We start from the raw sequence: 20,816 nt of genomic DNA, 5'->3' as shown, positions 1-20,816 counted from the left end.
AGAAAGGCGTCTTAGCTGCAGGAGGTACCCACAACCACACAAAAAGCTAAGCACAGCAAATGCTGTAGCCTGGCGCCATATAGAAACAAACTCATTTCGAAACCTACATTAACACTGTAAAATGTATTCTTCTCAATATCCTGACACCTTCCCCTGGTATGACACAAGTCCCACACTTTTCCACGATTCGTGGGGGTGTGCAGGCAAGCCTGAGCCTTTAAAGACGACACGTAGGCCTTGCGAATAGTGTGAGGCTCAGCTGACTAGCGTATCCTTGGTAGATCAGCTAAAGCTCATTAGCAGGCTCGTGAAGCAGCTTGGGCCGTTCTGTAATGAGGACCTCCACCCATCTAATCGTCAAACAACTCTAACGACCTGTTTCTCAATAAAGTTTATTCTTTCTCTCACTCTTCCTCACGTGTTCAGTAGCAAGCTCGGGCTTCCCGCTTTCATTACGTCATTAATAACCCACGTGGGTAACCGAGACAGGCCAATCAGTCCTCGATCCTTTTATCGTCAACGTAGACGCTCCCTTACATATAGCTGGCACAATATGCTGCGACACACGTGACCATTGTTCAGTCTTTATCATGTACTCTAGCTTTACGCCACAAGAAAAAATAAGGAAAGCAAGACTGTATATGAACATGTTAAATGATAATATGGAATAATTTCGGGCGCGCCAGTTAAACAGTGACTGGTCCCCTCTTTATAACGAGAAAAGTGCGTTTGATGCTTATAGCACATTATCATCATCATCATCATCATCATCAGCCTGACTACACCCACTGCAGGGCAAAGGCCTCTCCCATGTCTCTCCAATTAACCCTGTCCTTTGTCAGTTGCCGCCACTGTATCCCCGCAAACTTCTTAACCTCATCCGCCCACCTAACTTTCTGCCGTCCCCTGCTACGTTTGCTTTCTCTTGGAATCCACAATCTTACTCATATTCTGTTTCGACTATAATGACTGTTTCTCATATAAGAAAGCAAAGCTAAAGAAAAAAATAAAGCCGTGGATAACACCGAATCATTTGAAGACGTTCAACAAGAAACAAAAAGTATTTTAAAATTTCGGGTTGAAATTAATGAATTGAATTTATTTGAACCGACATATCTCGGGTTCGGACAGTTTAGTTCTTACGGCATGCTATCTGATTGGTTCTCGTCAAATCTGGTGGGCCCTCGGTGGGCTCTCGTCGACCAGTCTGGTGGGCCTGGAAGCGTTATTGTTCATTATAAGTTTTCCTTGGCTGTTCGGATTTTTTGTCACAGACCGTGCATAATGAAACCACAAAGGACTGTCGAGGCGTCGTGCCTCCATTCAATAATCGCACTTACTGCAGGGCTCGTTGTTCAAGCTGGCATTTCGCTGTTTATCTTTATTTTTTGCTGACCAAGTCATCAACAGCTATGTTGCTAGCGACGCCAACAAAATTAAAATAGGTCCATGGTCATGAGATAATACCTAACCAATCCGTCGAATATTCTTCCGGGGATTTGTTTAAGTCGCTTCATTATCTGTTGTGCAATCAACAGGTGAGGAAGTGTAGCTAGCCTAATGGTTCCGCTGGTTGCTGTGCACATAGCAGTGAATACCTGATATGAAAGAGCAATGCGATATCTGTCCTAAGGTACGAAAAGCAAAGCCGTCGTGGGACATCGTTTTCTGGTAATTGAGTCGGGGTGAGAAAGCCACCCAAATAGATTGCTTTCACGTCAAGCGTACATTTATCTTTTGACATGAGCAAGAGAAATCAAACCGCATATCACCACCTCGCTGGCATTCTCAGAAGCATTTACTGGATAATATTCGTCCATCGTACAAGTCCTCGTTGATGTTCAAACCGAATTCATGCGAATTATAGCTTCAAAAACTGCACAGCAGGGATTACGAAAAGTGCAGAGATGCGTTGTCGTTTTTATTGAAATACGTGTCGCATACTTCTTTCAAGATAATATTGCACGTCGTATAACAATGCTGCGCATTGATTCATCATGAAGTCGAAGCGTGAGAACGTCAGTTGTCAAGTAAATACTTAGCACCGCTTCGCGGCTTCAGGAAAGGTAATATTATAATTTACTAGTTGGCCACTTTGGCTAAACTGATGTGATAAGACATGCAAACGCTCCTTGTACTTTTGTGTAGACTTTACGAGCGTAAATTCATCCAGTGCGCACGCACAATCATAGTGCAATTATTGCACTGAACCACTTCATCAATTTTCAAGTGCCACATCCGGTGGAGTTGCTAAAATAGTTGCACCAGACTAGGCCGGACGTGATTACTCTTGCGATCTTTACGATTTATTTTGTTGTTATCCAGGTTTATAAAGGCTGGCTTTCTCTACATTCCCTCATTCCATTTTCTCTTAAATTGTTCACGATATCTGAAGGTGACAAGCAGCCACAGCTTATTTTGCATGAAATTCGAACCTGCCCATTTCCGACAGACCCCTTGCGGCGGTACAGCTGTGACTAGAACTTCGTTCGTGAAAAGGAGCAAACTATTCTGGCGCTTTATTATTATCTTGCTTCATTTGCAGGCACTTAGCAGGCACTTCTCAAGAGTTGATTCTATTTGTAACAACTTGCGATTCTGCCTCTCTTATTACACCCAAACCTTTAAAACAAATTTGTTTTGATTTTACTGACCTGAGGGAGAATTGTGCAAGCTTGACATAACAGCTCATTATGTGAGTCACGCTCCACATCCACTGGCTGCCTCACCTGTACTCAAGTACGTTAACGCCTAAGCAGCCAATGAAAGCAATTGTGCAATCATCAGTGCCCATAAGCGACACAACATTTCTCTTGAAGATAGCTCTTTGTTGGCAGTACCATTGAATCTGAAGTTCATAGCTTGACTTGCACGCTAATTAATGCTGGTTTTCTGCTATTCCTAACGATAGCATAGTACCCCGGAAAGTTAAGGCCACTTGTTATAGGTCACAATTCGCATATGTACCTCCGAGAGAGCACAGCGCCTTGGGAGGACGCTTCGAGCAACATAGGGAGCTTGAACCACAACAAATCCTAACCAGAGCACCACTTGACTTGTCTAGCGTAAAGATGCCCTCAGCTGCCAGATAACAATACTCATGGAGGATAGAGATACAGGCAGGATTAGCCTTGAATTAGTAAAGTGGTACTCAGTTCCTGTGGCAGAAACACTGGCATTCATTGCAGCGTGTCCGTGCAGGTGCTAAAGGTGGTCTTTTTTTTCCCTTGAGTCGCGCATGCGCGTTCGGGCAACCATTCACAACAACGCTGGTGGTGCAAGTAAGTCCGATAAAGAAAAGCAAGGCACTCATTTTGCTTCCTGTCTCGCAGAGTCATTCGGAGCCCGCTGATCGTACATGTAGGTAGTAACATGTATGGATCATTCATTTCATTACTGAACTATATTTGAGGCGGGATCGTTCCTGTACAGAGCCTACAAAACAAACAACAGTGAAGCTGCCTTTGGATTGTCGTTATAGGCGCCAAAATATTTACACTCACAGTAACACTCTTCGCACCAGCAGAATCCCCACCGTTCTTTATTTTCAACAGCTCAGACATTGCCATCTCTGTTGGCGGTAACGACGTCTAGGTGAGCCGGTGTTCGTGCTTCGTGCTTAACCGGATCCATTCAAAATTGATTCGGGGAATTCTTTCTTTCGGGATGATCGCTGTCCGCGGATGTAGACAGAATGGGCAGCGACGGCGAGCCAACGATATGTGTGGTTAGTGGCCGCACCACCTTTGGTTACTGGCCTCATAATTAAGCGCATGATCTTGCATTGCGTAAGCTTCAGAGTGAGTTGCTATTTTCTTATTAATGACAGCAGTAATACGTCCAGTTATACGTTTCTCAACGTGTTTCAGAGTCGTGGTTTTAACGTAAAAGAGCAAACTACATGCAAGCGAATCTCCCCTCCGTGTTCTGAATGGTTTATTGAAGGATATTCGTCCACAGATGACGCAATGTCGATGGTCAAATTGAAAATGCGGAAACCGGACACTCACGAATGGCGAAGTAAAAGAAAGTGTGAGTAATGAGTTGTTTTCAGCTGAATTTTTTTGCTGATAATATTTTGACACTGTTTAAGTTCTGAACGAGTGCTCAGGCATTGAGTGAGTTTTTGCAGATGCGCATAAACATACAATAGTTTATGTTTCTGCACATCAAACAGGTGCACTGTGCTCTCCTTACGTTTAAAACAATTTCTTGGGTTCAGCTGGCCATCGTGGCACAAAGCTATAGCTCCTGATACTCTCAGCGTGCCAGCAAGAAGACCCCTTCGCTGCGTATTAGTCAGTCGTATTCACTTGTATGCTTACTTTTGCTTTCTTCATTATGCTTATGTTTTCATATTTTTACTGCAGTCGTCAGCTCCCCTGTTGTTACACGCAAAGTAATGTTTTGAACAAGAGGCCAAAGCTTTCTATTCTCGACAAAATTCGCAATTAGTATACAGCAGCAGTAATGCTGCTTTGCAAAGCATATGTTACGCTACTCAACTGAAAAATCAGTCAGCTTGAGTGGATACCGAAGTGATACTAAATTTACCTGCGACATTCACTTCGCTAATCAGTCTGTTGTTGGGTGTCTGGCAGGTCAGGTTTGAAAGACGTGGTAAAGGTTCATAGAAATCGTGCAGCGCATAACTACAGCAAAAAAACAAACAAACACCTAATCATGTTTTCTGTACACTTTGCGCAGCGAGCCAATTTGCACTCTTGGGGCGCATAACTACAGCGAAAAAAAAAACACCGTATCATGTGTTGTGTGCACTTTACGCTGTCTGCCAATTTACACTTATTGCTTATAGATGCTTCTTACAGATGGCGTAACAGGCACTGTCAGTTATATAACGATGCCTGCCTCACTCATTTTCTCCAGACATGCGGTGGGCTTTACGCTAGAAAGCTTCGTTTCAGGAACAAGCTCCTCAATGCCCACCATCGTCGCCTTCCTCGGTGTTCCGGGACAATGTGCACAATGATACATGAGCAATGATTTTAGCTTTGAAAGCTTGTTTAATCGGCATGATGTCTCTTGGAAATACAGACTCCACCATCATCGCTCCATGCGGAAAGTGGAAACAGTTTAAACCATCCTGGACAGGCAGGACCGACATCAAACATTCATGCCTAGCCTGTGTTTCTCTCGGCATTCAATCATTTCCAAACTTCAAAGATAAAGCTCTATTTAATCAAGTGTTCAATGCCACTTCTTACGGTCAGGTATCATAAATGGAAACGAAACATTGAAGACACTGCCCAAGCTAGAGACGATGGGATCGCTGTTTCGGAGCCTATACGAGTTCCTTGTTTACATAATATCGTCAACAAGGAACCCACTTGGGCACAGACATTATAATCACGTCGTAAATTGGTAAGTTGGTAACTTGGTTTTTGAGGAAAGGAAATGGCGCATTATGTGTCTCACCTATCTCGGCGGACACCTGAACCGCGCCGTAAGGGAAGGGAGGGAGGAAGGTAGGAGTGAAAGAAGGAAGAGAGAAAGAGGTGCCGTAGTGGAGGTCTCCGGAATAACTTCGAAATACGTCGTCTTTGACTTAATCAGTAGCCGCAAAACTTCGTTTTCATAAAGCTCAATTGAAAGACATAGGTTGTCATTATAATGGGCTGCGCTTTTTTACTTACGTAGAATGGTTTCTATCTCTCGCCCTTTATGAAATTGCTGACAAGCGATTCCGTATGGAAATAACAAGTAAGGCGTGTCCCAAGCTTCATGTTTCAATGTAGCCATTTGCGCTTTCATATCCAGATGTCGGACGTCGAGTCCCCGCCGGGAAGCCGTATCTCGTGTCCGAGTGACGGCCCGTCAGGCTCTTCGCTGAAGTCCACGAGGAAGCCCTGGTCGATGGAGAGCCCTCCTTTGACCGTGTCCGCGTTCATACGAATCACCATCCCGCCTTGCCTGCACCCGCAACCCAAGTGAGGCTACGGTAAATTTCTCACAGCCGTTGCTCCGTCAGCGTGAAGTCAGCGCGAACTTGACGAAAGAAAAATACACGCTTGCCGTATACTATGAAGGCTCTGGTATAAGCGTGACGCCACGAAACATCAGTGGTGTTTTCACGTTGTAAGGCAAACCACAATTTTTTTTTTCAATATACATTGCTTGAGCCGGTGCCGCACCGAAACTGGAGGCTCAATATGTATAATTCAGCTTCTTTTAATTTTTTTAGTCATGCATTGTCAGCCTAGGATGAAAATAACTGTATTTAAGGGGAAATCCTCACATTTTGTTGCTAAAACGTACAACGCTTGTACAAATGACAAGCATATCGAGAGCGAAACCATATAACATCTTTTCCTTGTCCTTTATTAGATTACTAAACGCGCCTTCTAAGGTAGCACTTTCACGCATGTATCATTTGAAGAAGAAAAATTGTGCGGGAATATCAAGCCCATTTTTTCGTTAATAGTTTCATTCTTTATGTCTTCAAGTCCAGCATTCTTGGACAAAACAATCTGAATATTTGAATAATCTAAGGCACTGTTATGCAAATACTGAAGGTAATGTCTCATTCTTACGATGCTTCCCAAAAGCTTTCGTTTAAAGCATTTCCATCGTTCGCACCAAGTAGATAAGACTGCCGTAGGAAACCAATGGGGAACGTTTTTGACGACAGCAGAAATGTTAATAGCAAACAAATGCGAGCCTGCCGAAGGCAGAACTGAAGATATATTTACTTTTATACTGAAACCTTGGAATATGGGAAAAATTTGCGTTCATAAACTCTTTCCTGCTGAAAAATGGTTTTTTCCAGAATTGCTGGGTGTATTTTTTTTTCCTGCCTTCGCCTCGTCCCTCCTTTTATTTATTTTTTTTTCTGCCACTTGGCATCCAGTTAACGCAATATGATCAATTTTGTTTTCCGATTTCCTGTGCATGTCGTTTTACTTTACGCGCTCCAATTCCACGCTCTTAATCACGCAGCCTGCAATAAGCCGTCCCCACTCAGATGGCTTAAACAGGAAATATAGAGCGGAGTGCATATTCCTGTACTTATGCACCAGTCGAGCAGACCCTGCTCAGAAATCTATTTGTCTACACTGGCGCTCACACATTTCTTTCTTCAGCCGCACTGTAGAAGCTTGGACAACAACAATAACAACAACTTGGACTAAGAAGACGATCAAGGGAAGGTGGCATCCGTATCCCTTTTCTTTATATCCTTTCTCCTGTGTGGAGCAAGAGAGGAGCGTCGTGCCCCATTAAACGGCAGTTGACGGCCTGTTCCTGCCGCCTTCCCCGTGCCTTCTCTCCATGCTCTCGTGCCGGGTAATGATGATCAGGAAGCGCTGCATTCACTCACTCCCACATCTCCGGGTAGAACTGCTTGTCCCAGGGGCCGTACAGGGTCGTGCTGGCGTACAGCCGCTTGCCGTCCAAACTCAGCTGCAGCATCTGGGCTGCTCCTCGAACGGGTTTGCCCTGTATGGTGCACCGGGCGGGCTGTCCCTGCGTTCATTGCAGAATGCAGCCATGTAACATTAGGGCGTTTGTCCTAATGCACGATTAGGATATTGCAGATGAGATTATCGTAACGATGGTGCTGGTGACGACAATGATTATCATGCTGCCAATGATAAAATGATGCCACCGGTGTTAATGTTAACTACGCATTATTTGATTGCTATTGCAAAGAAGGTTACTGGAAAGCTGCTTGAAGTAGTCCGGATTCCTCCCTAATGTATATGGCATTAGAGCCGACCAGACAGGACGAATAATATTATAGCGACTTCCATTGCGGTGCCTCGACCTGATATCGCCGAGTTTAAAACCGGGCTAAGTGAACATACTGCCACGCTGCGCACAGGCAACTCTGTCCTTAGAGACGTATCCGTAGTCGCGCCGCAGCCTTTCGCATCTCCGCGTAGTGCCGATAGGCTAATAGCGGTATACGTTTACGCTAGTACATGTAAGTGTCCAATATGCTCAGTGTCTCTAATAATGTTCCAGTGAGCGTTTAGCAAACGACAGGCGTTGTGGGGCTCCCACAATTAAAGTAGGGAACTCGGTGGCTCATTTCATGCATACAGAAATGACCTGAAATAACTAATAAGGAATAACGAGCAAAGAATACCGGAAGTCAACGACAGCGCTGTCATGCACCTTCGTTGTATTTTTTCCTTGCTACACAATTTTTCTTTTTTTTTTTAGCTAGTGTTACTTCTGAGACACTGCCTGCCAACGTACAGAAAGAAAAGCTGCCCTATCACACCATGGTATGAGTGGCACATTCGAGTAGTCCCCGCACTTTAAAAAAAAAAACGATGACCCTGTTTTATTTCCCACAATTTTCTGCTCATGCGTTTTATATAAACATATATTCACCCACTAGCTGTTTCTGAGAGCTTCCACATTGAGCAAGCGGGAGTTGCAACCCGTACTTTCAGCTGCTACAAGGAGCCTTATTTTTCAACTCTGCAACATCAATTTCCATCCACAAAGAAAGTCAAAAGTCACAAGCACAGCGACATAAATCTTGGCAATTATTAAACAGCTCTGTTATTACCTTCGGAATAATGCTGGTTTATCATTTTGTTCCCAGTGTCATTTGCCAATAATAAATTAACTGAACCAGTAGTTACTGACTTCGTTCACTCTATGCATCTATCGTTATCTCTCCGACTAAACTCTCATCCTGGGTTCTCTGACGTCCGCAACTGATAAGCAGTAAACAGGGTTCCGAACCCTGCTTGTCCATAGCAACACGCGGTGCATATGTGTAGCTTCCACTTTCACTGAACGAAGCACTCGGGGCTCGTATAAGTCCCTCACTAGAAGCCCTCTCTGAATGTCAGCAATGCGTGTGACGAAAGCGTAATCGAAGACCAACATTATATTTCATTGCAAAATTTTTCGTGCCGCATCAACTGGTACACACCACAGCGAATCTTGCACAACTTGGCTTTATGCACTGCGGCCGAAGTTTCCTATGTAGGCCTATTTCTAATTACCGTCACTTGCACATTTTTCTAAAAAATTTGTCCTCTTTCTTTTCTCCCCGACCACATCAGTTTTCACTCTGTTTTCTCGTTTAGCGCAAATCATGCTACGCCGTGTAATTTGTAACTAAACACCACGTCATAGATGAGAGAAGGCGTGCGTACAGCCAGCGCGGCTCTACAAAGGTTGCCTGCGAGTGAACTACGGCTAAGCACGCGCGTTGAGAGCCGCTCGATTAATTGGAAGTCACGAGAGACGTCGACTACGCTAATGGAAGCACGGCCTACTCTGCAAAGAAGAGTACGGGTTGGCCTTAGTAAAATGGCGACCGCCGAGCGCGGGGGGAGAGTAGAGGGAAGAACTGAAGGGAGTAGTGGGACCTCGGGGAGCCATCCATGCCCTCGCTTCGACGAGCACGACGACGACCCGACGACGCGCTACTTCGCATCATTGCACCAGGAGGGGACTGAGCTAGAAAGGGAAGGTCAGTGTCCCCCCCCCCCCCCCCCTCCCACTTATTTTGACCAGTAATCGAAAAACCCGCGCGCTGGGAGTCCCTATTCCGAAACACCACGACCACGATGATGGCCTTCATCGCGTGCATGCATTCTCGTAGCCACATAATTGGGCAAAGAGCGCAGGGTGGAAGTGATGAAAGGCAAGGCGCTAACATTAGCACAGATTTTTGTGAGCGCGAAAAAACCTCTAGGCAGCGCTGTCTTCATTCTGCCTCAGTCAAACCGCAGCAGTGATGTAGAGGCTAGCAGAGGCGTTGCAGCCTACAAAAACTGATCGCGTGAAAGAACTTTTGCGACTGGTCGGATCACTGCCGATCACGACAGCCAGCTCTCCGCACGTGACCCAGGCAGCTGACAATGACGAAACGTTCTGCCATGCAAATAGTTTTGGGATTCCGACGCTTGGTTACCGACACGTTCGCTCTACCTTTCACAGCGCTGCAAGGTTTTAGTGACACAGGATGTGATTTAACACTGCTGTGCCGCTCACTACGTCAAGGACAGTTAACCGCAACGGGACATTAGGCGCGTACCTTGGCACGGCTCGCTGAAGCGCGGAAATGTGTCGGAGCAATGATTCGTTACCGACCAAGGACCGTTAAGTTTTTTTTTTTTTTTCGTGTAGTCTGCGGAGACAAATCGATAGAGCAAGCTTACTACCTTGGGAGAACGCCGAACTGTTTTTACGTCGCGATGGTATGTTACGAAAGCGCGCCAGATAGAATACTCGCCGTATTCAGAGCACCAGGGATGACGTCTTCATTGATGCCGTTCTTTTCTTGGCGTCTCCTACTGTCGTGTCTTCAACTGTGACTTTTTCGTGCTCCGAAAGTTCTGACCACTGCCTTTTTAGTTGTCTTTGTCTTTTTGCGCTCACCTTTAGAATAATTCAATCGCGTTTAACCACGGCAATGCAGACAGCGCACCGCATGCGTTCGCTTGCTTCGGCGCTCTTGATACCTTCGCATATCGGTGCGGCTCGCGTGCTATCGACGTTAACAAAACTTATTCCTCTGAAATCACCTGACTTTCTCCTGATCACTTTACTTGCGAGTGAAATGAACTGACGATGCATGAGGACGAAAGAAGGAGACTCAGAAGACGCCCGGCTCGGCACTTTGTCAAAGAAATGTCAATTCGTTCTGCTCGGAAAGAAATGAACTCAGTGATAGAACACTCTGAGCGAAAATTAGTGCTGCGTTCTTTTCTCTATGTGTTCGCTGTAGTAGGAAACCCATATCGTTATGCTGTCTTGTAATGAATCCAGGCTTCCTTGCTTGTTATTGTAGTGGTAATGGCGGTAGTGGCGGCTGAAGGTGTTAAGGGAAGACGGAATTAGTGTTATTGATGATGTTGGCAATCTTTCCACATGTACCTCACAGGCCAAATAAAATATACCTCCTGCCACTGGAGTAGGAGTCCAGTGACCTCTAAGGGTTTCAGAAGTTACCTTGCTGCAGTGTGGCGCTTAATTAGCGGACCTTCACAAAACACACTATTAACGACGCTTTTCACTTCCACACTTGAAAATGCACATAAAACACACGGGTAGAGGGTGAGTGCACACCACGAACGCTGGACTTAAAATTAATTTTATTTCACGAAAGTAGGCCTCGTATATACTACGCTGCGCTGCTGACCCCTAGTGCATGAATACTTTTCAGGAGCAGGATGATAATCATTCAAAGAGCAAGAACAAACAAAACCTTACGTTTCCGACATCTCATGTTCATTCTTTCACATCTGCGTATTTTTTTCCCGTATAAGTGGCTGACGCAACCGACAAGTTTGCCTTCACGTACCTACTTCTTTCTTGCCGAATTCCACTTGGGAAAAAAAGAATTAGACAGGATGACTATCATCCTGTTTCTAAACGTATTCGTGGGCTATGGGTCACCAGCGCCGCACAGTGCATACAAAGGAATATTTTTGTTGAATGAAATACAGCTGAAGTCCAGCGTCCGCGGTGTGTGCTGTCCAACTGTCCGTGTGTTTGGCGTACACTGGAAGGATTAGTCGCGTTAAGAGCCACCAACTAGCCCTCCTGTCTACTCTATATCTGATGTGGTCAGTAGAAAGTTCAAGTGGTTGCTGAAAAATGAAAGTGAACTAAACTGAATATTCCAGAGAAAAGAAAAAGCACGACTCTAAAGAGAACAAAAGAAGACGTGGAAATGTACTGTCCACGTCTGCTTCAAACGAAGTGCAATATACGCCCGCAAAAAAACATGAACGAATCAAGGAATCATGGAGCGTCACTGCAGGAGCACAAAGCATAATCACGCGGTCTCAACCTACCTGAAGACACGTGCAAACACTTCTGCACGCCGTTCCATTCAGAGCTCTTAATCATTAGTTTCGAACTTCTCATGGGGTCCATGTCCCAAAAAACGGCTGTCTGATTGGTACAAATTTTAGGGGTTAACGGAATATGGTGACGACCAGACCATGGTCAATCGTAAATTGTGCTCAACATGCAAAGTTCAAGATCGTTGATAAACGCACAACCGTCTGGCAAAAAATCAGTGAAACAGACTGTGCATTAAGACAAATTCATAGGTACAACAGTCCGAGACATAAACTAAGAGGTAAACGAAGAGGAAAAAAATAAACACATTTCAGAAAGTAAGGGTGACATATGGCAGCACCTTTTATTGCCCGCTTCCAGATGGCGCCGCCATCCGTAAGCCCTCGAAAAGTGGCTGCTGGGACTAGTCACTTTTTGAAGTGGAGCATCCTAACTGGTACTGGTATCGCTAATAATACTCACGGACTCTCAAACAGCCTGCCGAAATTACATGGATGGCAGGATAGGTCGTCACGCGCTCCGTATACTCCTCGCAGCGAGCGACAGAATTAAAAACCAGGAAGAACAAAACGACAAGATCCCACACAAAATTGTGTGGGTACCGGGGCACACGGGGGTGGCAGGGAACCAAGAGGCCGACACGATAGCTCGAGGATACATTACTTTCCGAGCATCCGACAAGACCGCGGAACTCACGCCAGCACCCAGGGAATACTCAGCCATACTACAAAACTATAGAGGCAGAAGAATGCGATGTCCCCCGCCACACAAATCTCTCAGCAGAGAGGAAGCTGTCACTTGGAGACAATTACAAACAGACTCTTTCCCAAACCTACATATACTAAACAAAATGCACCCTACGATATACGCGGACAAATGTCCCTTGTGCGACGAAAAACCTGCTCTATATTACATCACATGGGCCTGGCCAAAACATAGACGTGGTCCCCAAAATACGAAACCCGAGTGCGGAGCAATGGGAGACTCTGCTGTCCAGCGACCGCTGTGAAGACCAACAAGGTCTGGTACAGCGAGCTCAACGGGCGGCAGTGGCCAGCGGAGCCCTGGACTGAGGGAAACCGACCATTGATTAGAGGCGGACGACTTCTACAGAGAAGGCTCCTGGGGATATAGAATCAAGACGTCTCTGAAGATGCCCCCAAACCGCAGGAAAAGCATTAGTGAAAATGAAGTTTTCCCTTCCTTCCTTCCTTCCAACTGGTGTGATTTAAGAGCTCTGGTTTCGGCAGCACAGCCTCTATTTGGGGAATGGAAAGGCCCAATCGGATTGAAAAAATTTTCATCTAACTCGTACTTTGTGAGAAGGGAGACCTTAAATACTTCCCCATCAGGTACGGAGGTCCTGGTCGCAGTGAGAGCTTAACCGGATAAGCTAGAACATGTCTTCGTTATTCAGCAAAGAGTGAATAGCACGAAGCTATTCATGGAAGAAAATAATATTTTGCAGCATGAACGAAGGCACTGAATGGACAATGAGAGAACAGTGACAGGACACAGCAAGAGGACACAGCGCCTGCTGATCTTGCCAGCCATTGATGCTACCTCGTGTTACCATCTCTGTTGGCATCTTCGGTCGCAAACTGCCAGTGAGTTTCTCGCTCTTCAGTGAAAGCATAATATTCTCTCTTGCAGTGCTGACCCGTGCCGCAGCCACTCATGAATGCTTACGGGCTTCGGAGCAGATTGCATTACTATCATTACGTATCTTCATGGCATCCTCAATATAATTCTGAGCGCGCAACGACTGTTTTCTGAAACGAAAAAGAAAAGAAAATAATATCATTAAGCGTGGTGGGTGCAGACAGTTCTGCAATGCAACGTTTTCTCGAGCATACGCCGGCACTTTGTAAGCGAAAACGAGATCACGCGATGACTGGAAAAACATTTTAGCTTTATTCTTCTCTTTCGCACTTATTTGTGCGGTCGTTCTGTATAGTTTAGCAACGTTGCACTTATTCCGCCACGTACTGTTTTATAACTAATTTTTTTTCATCCCATCCATAATTTATCAAGCACCAAACGGACCAAAATCTAATTATCGAACGCTCGACCGAGGGTGATTCCGAAGAGGGAAAAGTTTCAACAACTGGTGCCGTGCCCAGCCGTAATGTGTTTAGCGCAGTTAGCGGCGGCCCGATTAAGCGCGCCTTTCCGAATGTTAGTGCTCGGAAAGAAGACGTGTGGTCGTTACAACGGCGCTGGCTAGCAGATCTCATTGCTAGGGACGACCGTCTGCTTGCATTAACGATTGCCGTGGCTGCGGTGCTTCGCTGCTTTGTTTGTTATTTCTTCGACTCGGAGCAGATTAATGGGCCTGGCATGAGACTTCGAGAGCGCAACTCGTCGCGATAGAAACAAAAAACAAACAAACAACTGAACGTTGCGTTCGCCTAGCGGAATGCACTTAAGAGAAAAAAACATGAGTGGAGAGTGAAGAATGTCCCAACCGGCTGATGCTTGTACTTAGCAGCAAAGTTCCAGCTCCTCTTCTGGTACGCAATTTTTTAGCACTCGAATACTTTCAGCGGGGAACCATCGAACCTGTCAGGAACGCCGGGCATATGCTACGCGCACGATTTTTCAGAGGCTGTGGGAAGCGCGGCGGGTTCTATAAATGTCATGTTCACACTCCATGTAAGTATAAGGGAAACAGGATATACATCTTTTATCAGGCGGTACATTAGGTGCGGATTTCGCCCTCACAAAGTTTAGCGACATTGATTTCGTGTTTGTGTTAGGATCGCCTCGCCGGGTTCGTCAATTGTTTTCTAAATAAAAAAAACTTTTTCAAACTTCTTAATTCGGCCATTTACCAAAGTTATTTTTTGTCCATGATTTTACGAGTCGAACCCTTTATCGCAAGTCGCACCCTCCAAGGGACCATACTGTAGCCCAGTGAAAGACTACAATGAAGGGAGTTCGTTTTTGTTGTTAGCTTATATAATAAGCCCGAGCTTATTCCGAGCGAACTTTCACAAACCAAGTTCTTGGCAGTTTTTATTTTCTCTTCTTATTTTTTTTTTCAAGGTGATGCTTCAGAAAGGATGCACGGTTTAGTGGCGCCTAGCAATAGGGACACCGCATCAGATTAATTAGTGCCTGCCACGAACGCACCCCAACGAACTGCTGCCGTTATCATAAAACTCGCTTCCCACGCTCGCTGTCGGACCTAGTCGAGAGTACTGATTGGCCGGTGTTGTGGGCACCGTCCATTGCCTGCAGCTGTTCGAGGCGTCTCTCACAAGCTGACCAGGCACTTTTTTTTTCTTTTTTTTTTTTGCAGCTGACATCAGCACAACTCAGCTCAAAGCAATGAACCAATTTCGTCTGTGGGCCGTATTTGCGGGCCAACAACAGCAACAAAAAACTACACTAGCATTTTTGGGGCGACCGCAGTACTACGGGCAAGCATTCAGCGCTTTTCATTATGAACTATCTTCATGTGGGCATAATTATGTTACTTGAGTTTCTTGCCTCAAAGTGGAATCGTCCGTCTATGAGAGATATAGAAATTACAGCTTGCAATACAGTTTTCTAACTACCAAGAGCTGGCCCGTACAACCACTAGGTCGTTATACAAATATATTTATCCAAGAAAAACAGGTGCACTTTGCCCGCTTGTCTGAGGCAAACAAACAGTCAATGAAGCCAAGAGAGTAATAAGACAAACAATTATTTTTTTATTGTGGCGCTGATTGCGGTAAGGAATTAGCCACGGGACTGTTATGGTGAAATAGAATTTGATGGAAACAAACCAAAAATTGGTCAGGACACTGAACTCCCCCTGAAGGGAACGAAGCGATAGTGTTAATGGATTAGGGCCCATATGTGCGGAATCGATCATTCGCTGCTTGGTATTCGTAGAGCGTTGGGAGTCCTCATACCACTCCTGGTGCAGTGGTGCAGCTGTTAAGCGCTGCCCAACTGCCGTGAGTCGCCACTGCCCTGATGCGGCTTGTGAGGCACAGATTGCTCTTCCCGAGCAAACTCTCGCCGCCAGTCATTAATTTAATTGTCACCTGCCACGGTGGGCAGGTTGCGATGACGCCACAAGGTTACGTAACCTAGGTGTGTCACCTAGGTTGCTTCTCTGGGGATTTTTCGTCTAATTTTCGCTCCTGGTCAACGGAGCCGACACCGATAACGGACTCCGGCAACGTACGGCGATGCCGGCTTATCTGCGACAAGGGTTACTTGGCGCTATCGAGTTAAAAGATAACGCCAGCGTTGAGATCCGAGCCTTCGACCTCCGCATGTCGCGTGCATTGCTCTACCAATTCAGTACGGTGGCGTATGTGTCCACATCTACTTTTCAGAGCATTCGTGTTAGCTGTAGATTGACCTTGAGAGTGTTGGCCTGCGCCATACACACCCATAGCGGCAGACGTGGAACGTCCGTTTGTGCCGCTGGTGGCACCTGCGGTACAACAGTCTGTATATTACTTCCCGGTCTTGTCTCGCGTCAACGACGCTTCTCGAGCAGGGTCGGCAAGAATTAAAGACCCAGAATTTTACTATCAACGCCCACACCTTTTTTCTGATTCGTTCCGTCGCATGCTGAAGTCTCCACTCATGTAACACTATAGACATAAATAAATAAGTAAATAATACTTGATTGGTACCCGGCAGCTAAGAAGCACAAACGTAAAGAAAAAAAAAACATGCAAAAACACGGACGAACGCTGCAGCGTTCGTCCGTGTTTTTGCATGTTCCTTCTCTTTGTGTTTGTGCTTGCTGCCGGTAGGAATCAAGAATGTTACCAACTTGCCCAAACATTTTTGCTCGAGTAAATATTAATTATTTAATTAATTAAATAATTATAGATAAACCGCTGCCAACCGTGCCAAGGAGTGCAGGAGGAACGTCAGAAGTTGCATGACAGCGTTTGTATCGCTGCGCTCATGAGCAGAACAGTTGACATTGCGAATGAGAGACTATCCAGAAGTACAATGCAGCTGCAGTTCATCGCCTCGTTTTCATCCCTTTTCCTTCTTTCAAAGGCTTCGGCGCTCTCTCCTGGCGCACAACCTCTCCGAGGCAGGGATCCGCTCCCACGCAGTTTCCGCCGAACACTAAACGATGGCGACGGGCGAAAGATGCCAGGACCATGCAGCACGCAATAGCTCTCTCCTGGCATCAGTACTGCAACCACAGCGGAGCCCCGTCGGCTGCTGCACGTGCCCATTAGCTGGACCTGAGCCCCATGGGGAACCAGGCTAGGTTCTCCTGTCTCGTTTTCTGTTTTCGTTGCAACGTTTTGCCCGGGAAAGCAGGCTGCTGTGCACTGTCTCAGCAAGGAAGAAAGTAAGTAAACCAGCCCTCCATGCCCGCACCCAAAGCCTTAATTGTGCCCTCTTGGCCAGCTTTTGGGCGCTGCGCCGATTCATTTTTCTTGTGTTTCCTCGTCCTCCATTTTGTTTCCTCGTTCTTCGCTTCCTTCCTCTCTCAAAAGGAGCAGTGCTTTCGGCAGCCCTCCTAAGTATCCCCCTTCCTCGTTAGCCGTAATCTCGGTAACCAGCAGGCTGCCCGAACTTGCGAGCATTTTCGCTGCAACCTCGTCGACGCCCCCGACACGTTCCCCGCTCTTAGACCCTCGGGGGAGCAAGTGCTCGAGCTAGAGCTGCGCGATGTACACAAGCGCTGACGTACGCCCGTCTATACTACAGCGGGCTCGCAGCTCCGAGCACAAGGAACTGTTTCTCCGGCCAACTCGCTAACTTTGCCACTTGGGACCTTACCTCCACTCTGGAGCTCTCTTGTGGCTCCTCTCGCGCCTTGCCACGAGCTTGTCCTCGTATAGCCTCACCCCCTCAACGTCTAATCCTTCTGCTGGGACTCCTCTAGGTCCTCTTTAGTTCTGGCAATATGAACTGTCGCAGCTACTGCGCATTAACACAAGCGTGCTTCTTTTCATGTCAAGGAGTTCCAGCTGAGTGAATTCGCGCCGTATTCGCAGTTTCGGCGACGACGCAGTCGCGCGCTGAGCTCAAGCAGTCAGGCCTAGAAAGAAAGAGACGCTGTAAGAGCTTGAGTCTATCGATCGGCGCGTTTGAGTTGAGGCGGCTGTGACGTAACTTTTCAGCCGCCGCCTTGCTCAGAAACCTTCGTCTAAACTTCTCGACATTTCAGTGTGCTTGTCTCAGTCTCCACATATTCCCCTAATATAGATCAGAGCTTCAGTCCAGTTTTACAGCTCAATTTAGGCGAAACGAACGAATTCATTCCCAAAGTTGAAAGTGGTGCATTTTAACGAGTAGTCTTTGTGTTCCCAACTTAGCTTCTTGATCTGCGAGTACGAGGGTAGATATTCCGCTAATCGTAGGTCAACTTCATGCATGCGCTGACCAGGATTATAAAACGGCTCCTGCAGATGATTTAGCGATAAAAGTGTAATTGGTTGGAATATTTAGAACGAAGCACTAGTAAGCCGTCAGTGTGAAAAAGCTTGAAACGATAAAGCTCTCTGCAATACAAAATACAATAGAGTAAGGCGAATGACAGCCAAGAATGTTGGGTCTTTTGCTGTGCCCTGCCCAGACCAGTCCTGTCCCGCCCTACGCTGCCCAGCCCTTACCTGCCCTTCTCAGCTGTACCTAGCTTTAAACTCAAGATTGCTATATCTGCAAGTTATTTTTCTGCTTGAGAAACTTGACACTCTACTCAAATGTTTTCACATCTAAAATTCATGCCTACCGTTTTTATCTTTCCGCATTTTACTTTTCCAAGGTAACCACCCTCTGGATGGTTCCCGTTGTAACCACACTCCGGATGCGCATTCATACGCCTTCCCATGCCCTCCTCCTTCCAAGGTAACCACCCTCTTGATGGTTCCCGTTGTAACCACACACCGGATGCGCATTCATACGCCTTCCCATGCCCTCCTCCTTCCAAGGTAACCACCCTCTTGATGGTTCCCGTTGTAACCACACTCCGAATGCGCATTCATACGCCTTCCCATGCCCTCCTCCTTCCAAGGTAACCACCCTCTTGATGGTTCCCGTTGTAAGCACACTCCGGATGCGCATTCATAAGCCTTCCCATGCTCTCCTCCTTCCAAAGTAACCACCCCCTTGATGGTTCCCGTTGTAAGCACACTCCGGATGCGCATTCATACGCCTTCCCATGCTCTCCTCCTTCCAAGGTAACCACCCTCTTGATGGTTCCCGTTGTAACCACACTCCGGATGCGCATTCATACGCCTTCCCATGCCCTCCTCCTTCCAAGGTAACAACCCTCAGGATGGTTCCCGTTGTAACCACACTCCGGATGCGCATTCATACGTCTTCCCATGCCCTCCTCCTTCCAAGGTAACCACCCTCTGGACGGTTCCCGTTGTAACCACACTCCGAATGCAACATTCATACGCCTTTCCATGCCCTCCTCCTTCCAAGGTAACCACCCTCTTGATGGTTCCCGTTGTAAGCACACTCCGGATGCGCATTCATACGCCTTCCCATGCCCTCCTCCTTCCAAGGTAACAACCCTCAGGATGGTTCCCGTTGTAACCACACTCCGGATGCGCATTCATACGTCTTCCCATGCCCTCCTCCTTCCAAGGTAACCACCCTCTGGACGGTTCCCGTTGTAACCACACTCTGAATGCACATTCATACGCCTTTCCATGCCCTCCTCCTTCCATGGTAACCACCCTCTTGATGGTTCTCGTTGTAAGCACACTCCGGATGCGCATTCATACGCCTTCCCATGCTCTCCTCCTTCCAAGGTAACCACCCTCTTGATGGTTCCCGTTGTAAACACACTCCGGATGCGCATTCATACGCCTTCCCATGCCCTCCTCCTTCCAAGGTGATGGTTCCCGTTGTAACCGCACTCCGGATGCGCATTCATACGCCTTCCCATGCCCTCCTCCTTCCAAGGTAACCGCCCTCTTGATGGTTCCCGTTGTAAACACACTCCGGATGCGCATTCATATGCCTTCCCATGCCCTCCTCCTTCCAAGGTAACCACCCTCTGGATGGTTCCCGTTGTAACCGCACTCCGGATGCGCATTCATACGCCTTCCCATGCCCTCCTCCTTCCAAGGTAACCACCCTCTTGATGGTTCCCGTTGTAACCACACTCTCGATGCGCATTCATACGCCTTCCCATGCCCTCCTCCTTCCAAGATAACCGTCCTCCGGATACGCATTTCTACGTACTCTCCTCCTTCCATTGTAACCATATTCTTCTTTCTCTTTCCACAGTAACAGCAGTCCTGTTGGTACGGGTGTGAACCACCTATTGGTTACGGCATCCCTATTGGCATCCCTCCTCTCTCGTCCTTCCACGGTAACCACCGTGGAAAGTGAGTGAGTGAGTGAGTGAGTGAGTGAGTGAGTGAGTGAGTGAGTGAGTGAGTGAGTGAGTGAGTGAGTGAGTGAGTGAGTGAGTGAGTGAGTGAGTGAGTGAGTGAGTGAGTGAGTGAGTGAGTGAGTGAGTGAGACAGAGTGAATAAGTGAGTGAGTGAGTGAGACAGAGTGAATAAGTGAGTGAGTGAGTCAGTCAGTTGCATATATGGAACTTTCCATCTGTCACCTCCCTCCGAAGGCTGTTCGTAAATCCTATGCTGAGCCTGCTTTGAAATATGATAATTGCACTGATGCTGAGCAATGCGCCGAGAAGCGAATATAACCCGGAGAGTTCGCGTAAGCCTTACCTTACGGCAAGCTCCTGAAAAAGTGTCGTAAGTGGTAGCCTAAGGGGTTGAATATATATCTGTCTTGCTTCATAATCGATCGTTTTGCATCTTTTGCACACCTTGAATTGCAATGCCAAGCGTTATGCATGCCCGACGCCTTCCATCCATGTTTGTTACACGTTCTAAGACAAAATGCGCCATTCACCGCGACGGAAATAAAAGTAAGAAGAGACGTGACCCAGCTATATTTAGGAGTAAAAGGCATGTCGGGTCTCCGTCTTTGGAGACTGGGAAGGGGTAAGGAAAGAAGGGACATAGCGGAGAATAGCCAGACCCAGAAGGAGTCGTAAGAGCAAA

General features: G+C 46.7%; 1 protein-coding gene across 1 annotated transcript in view; it reads right to left on the bottom strand.

The window, feature by feature from the left end:
• Positions 1-5,037: 5,037 nt before the first annotated feature.
• Positions 5,038-20,816, bottom strand: part of LOC149340134 (methanethiol oxidase-like) — an 84,483-nt gene continuing 68,704 nt past the window's right edge. Inside the window, exons 10-11 of the mRNA XM_089548889.1 lie at positions 7,337-7,482; positions 5,038-5,931 (exon numbers count right to left, since the gene is read on the bottom strand). Coding sequence (XP_089405015.1) covers positions 5,769-5,931; positions 7,337-7,482 — 309 coding nt within the window. The 3' untranslated portion in view covers positions 5,038-5,768. The remainder of the gene's footprint in view (positions 5,932-7,336; positions 7,483-20,816) is intronic.

The sequence above is a fragment of the Amblyomma mixtum genome, chromosome 6 (genome assembly GCF_055824585.1).
Source record: "Amblyomma mixtum isolate Tamu chromosome 6, ASM5582458v1, whole genome shotgun sequence".
Taxonomy (NCBI): Eukaryota; Metazoa; Arthropoda; class Arachnida; order Ixodida; family Ixodidae; genus Amblyomma; species Amblyomma mixtum.
This window is presented reverse-complemented; position numbering and strand designations above follow the sequence as displayed.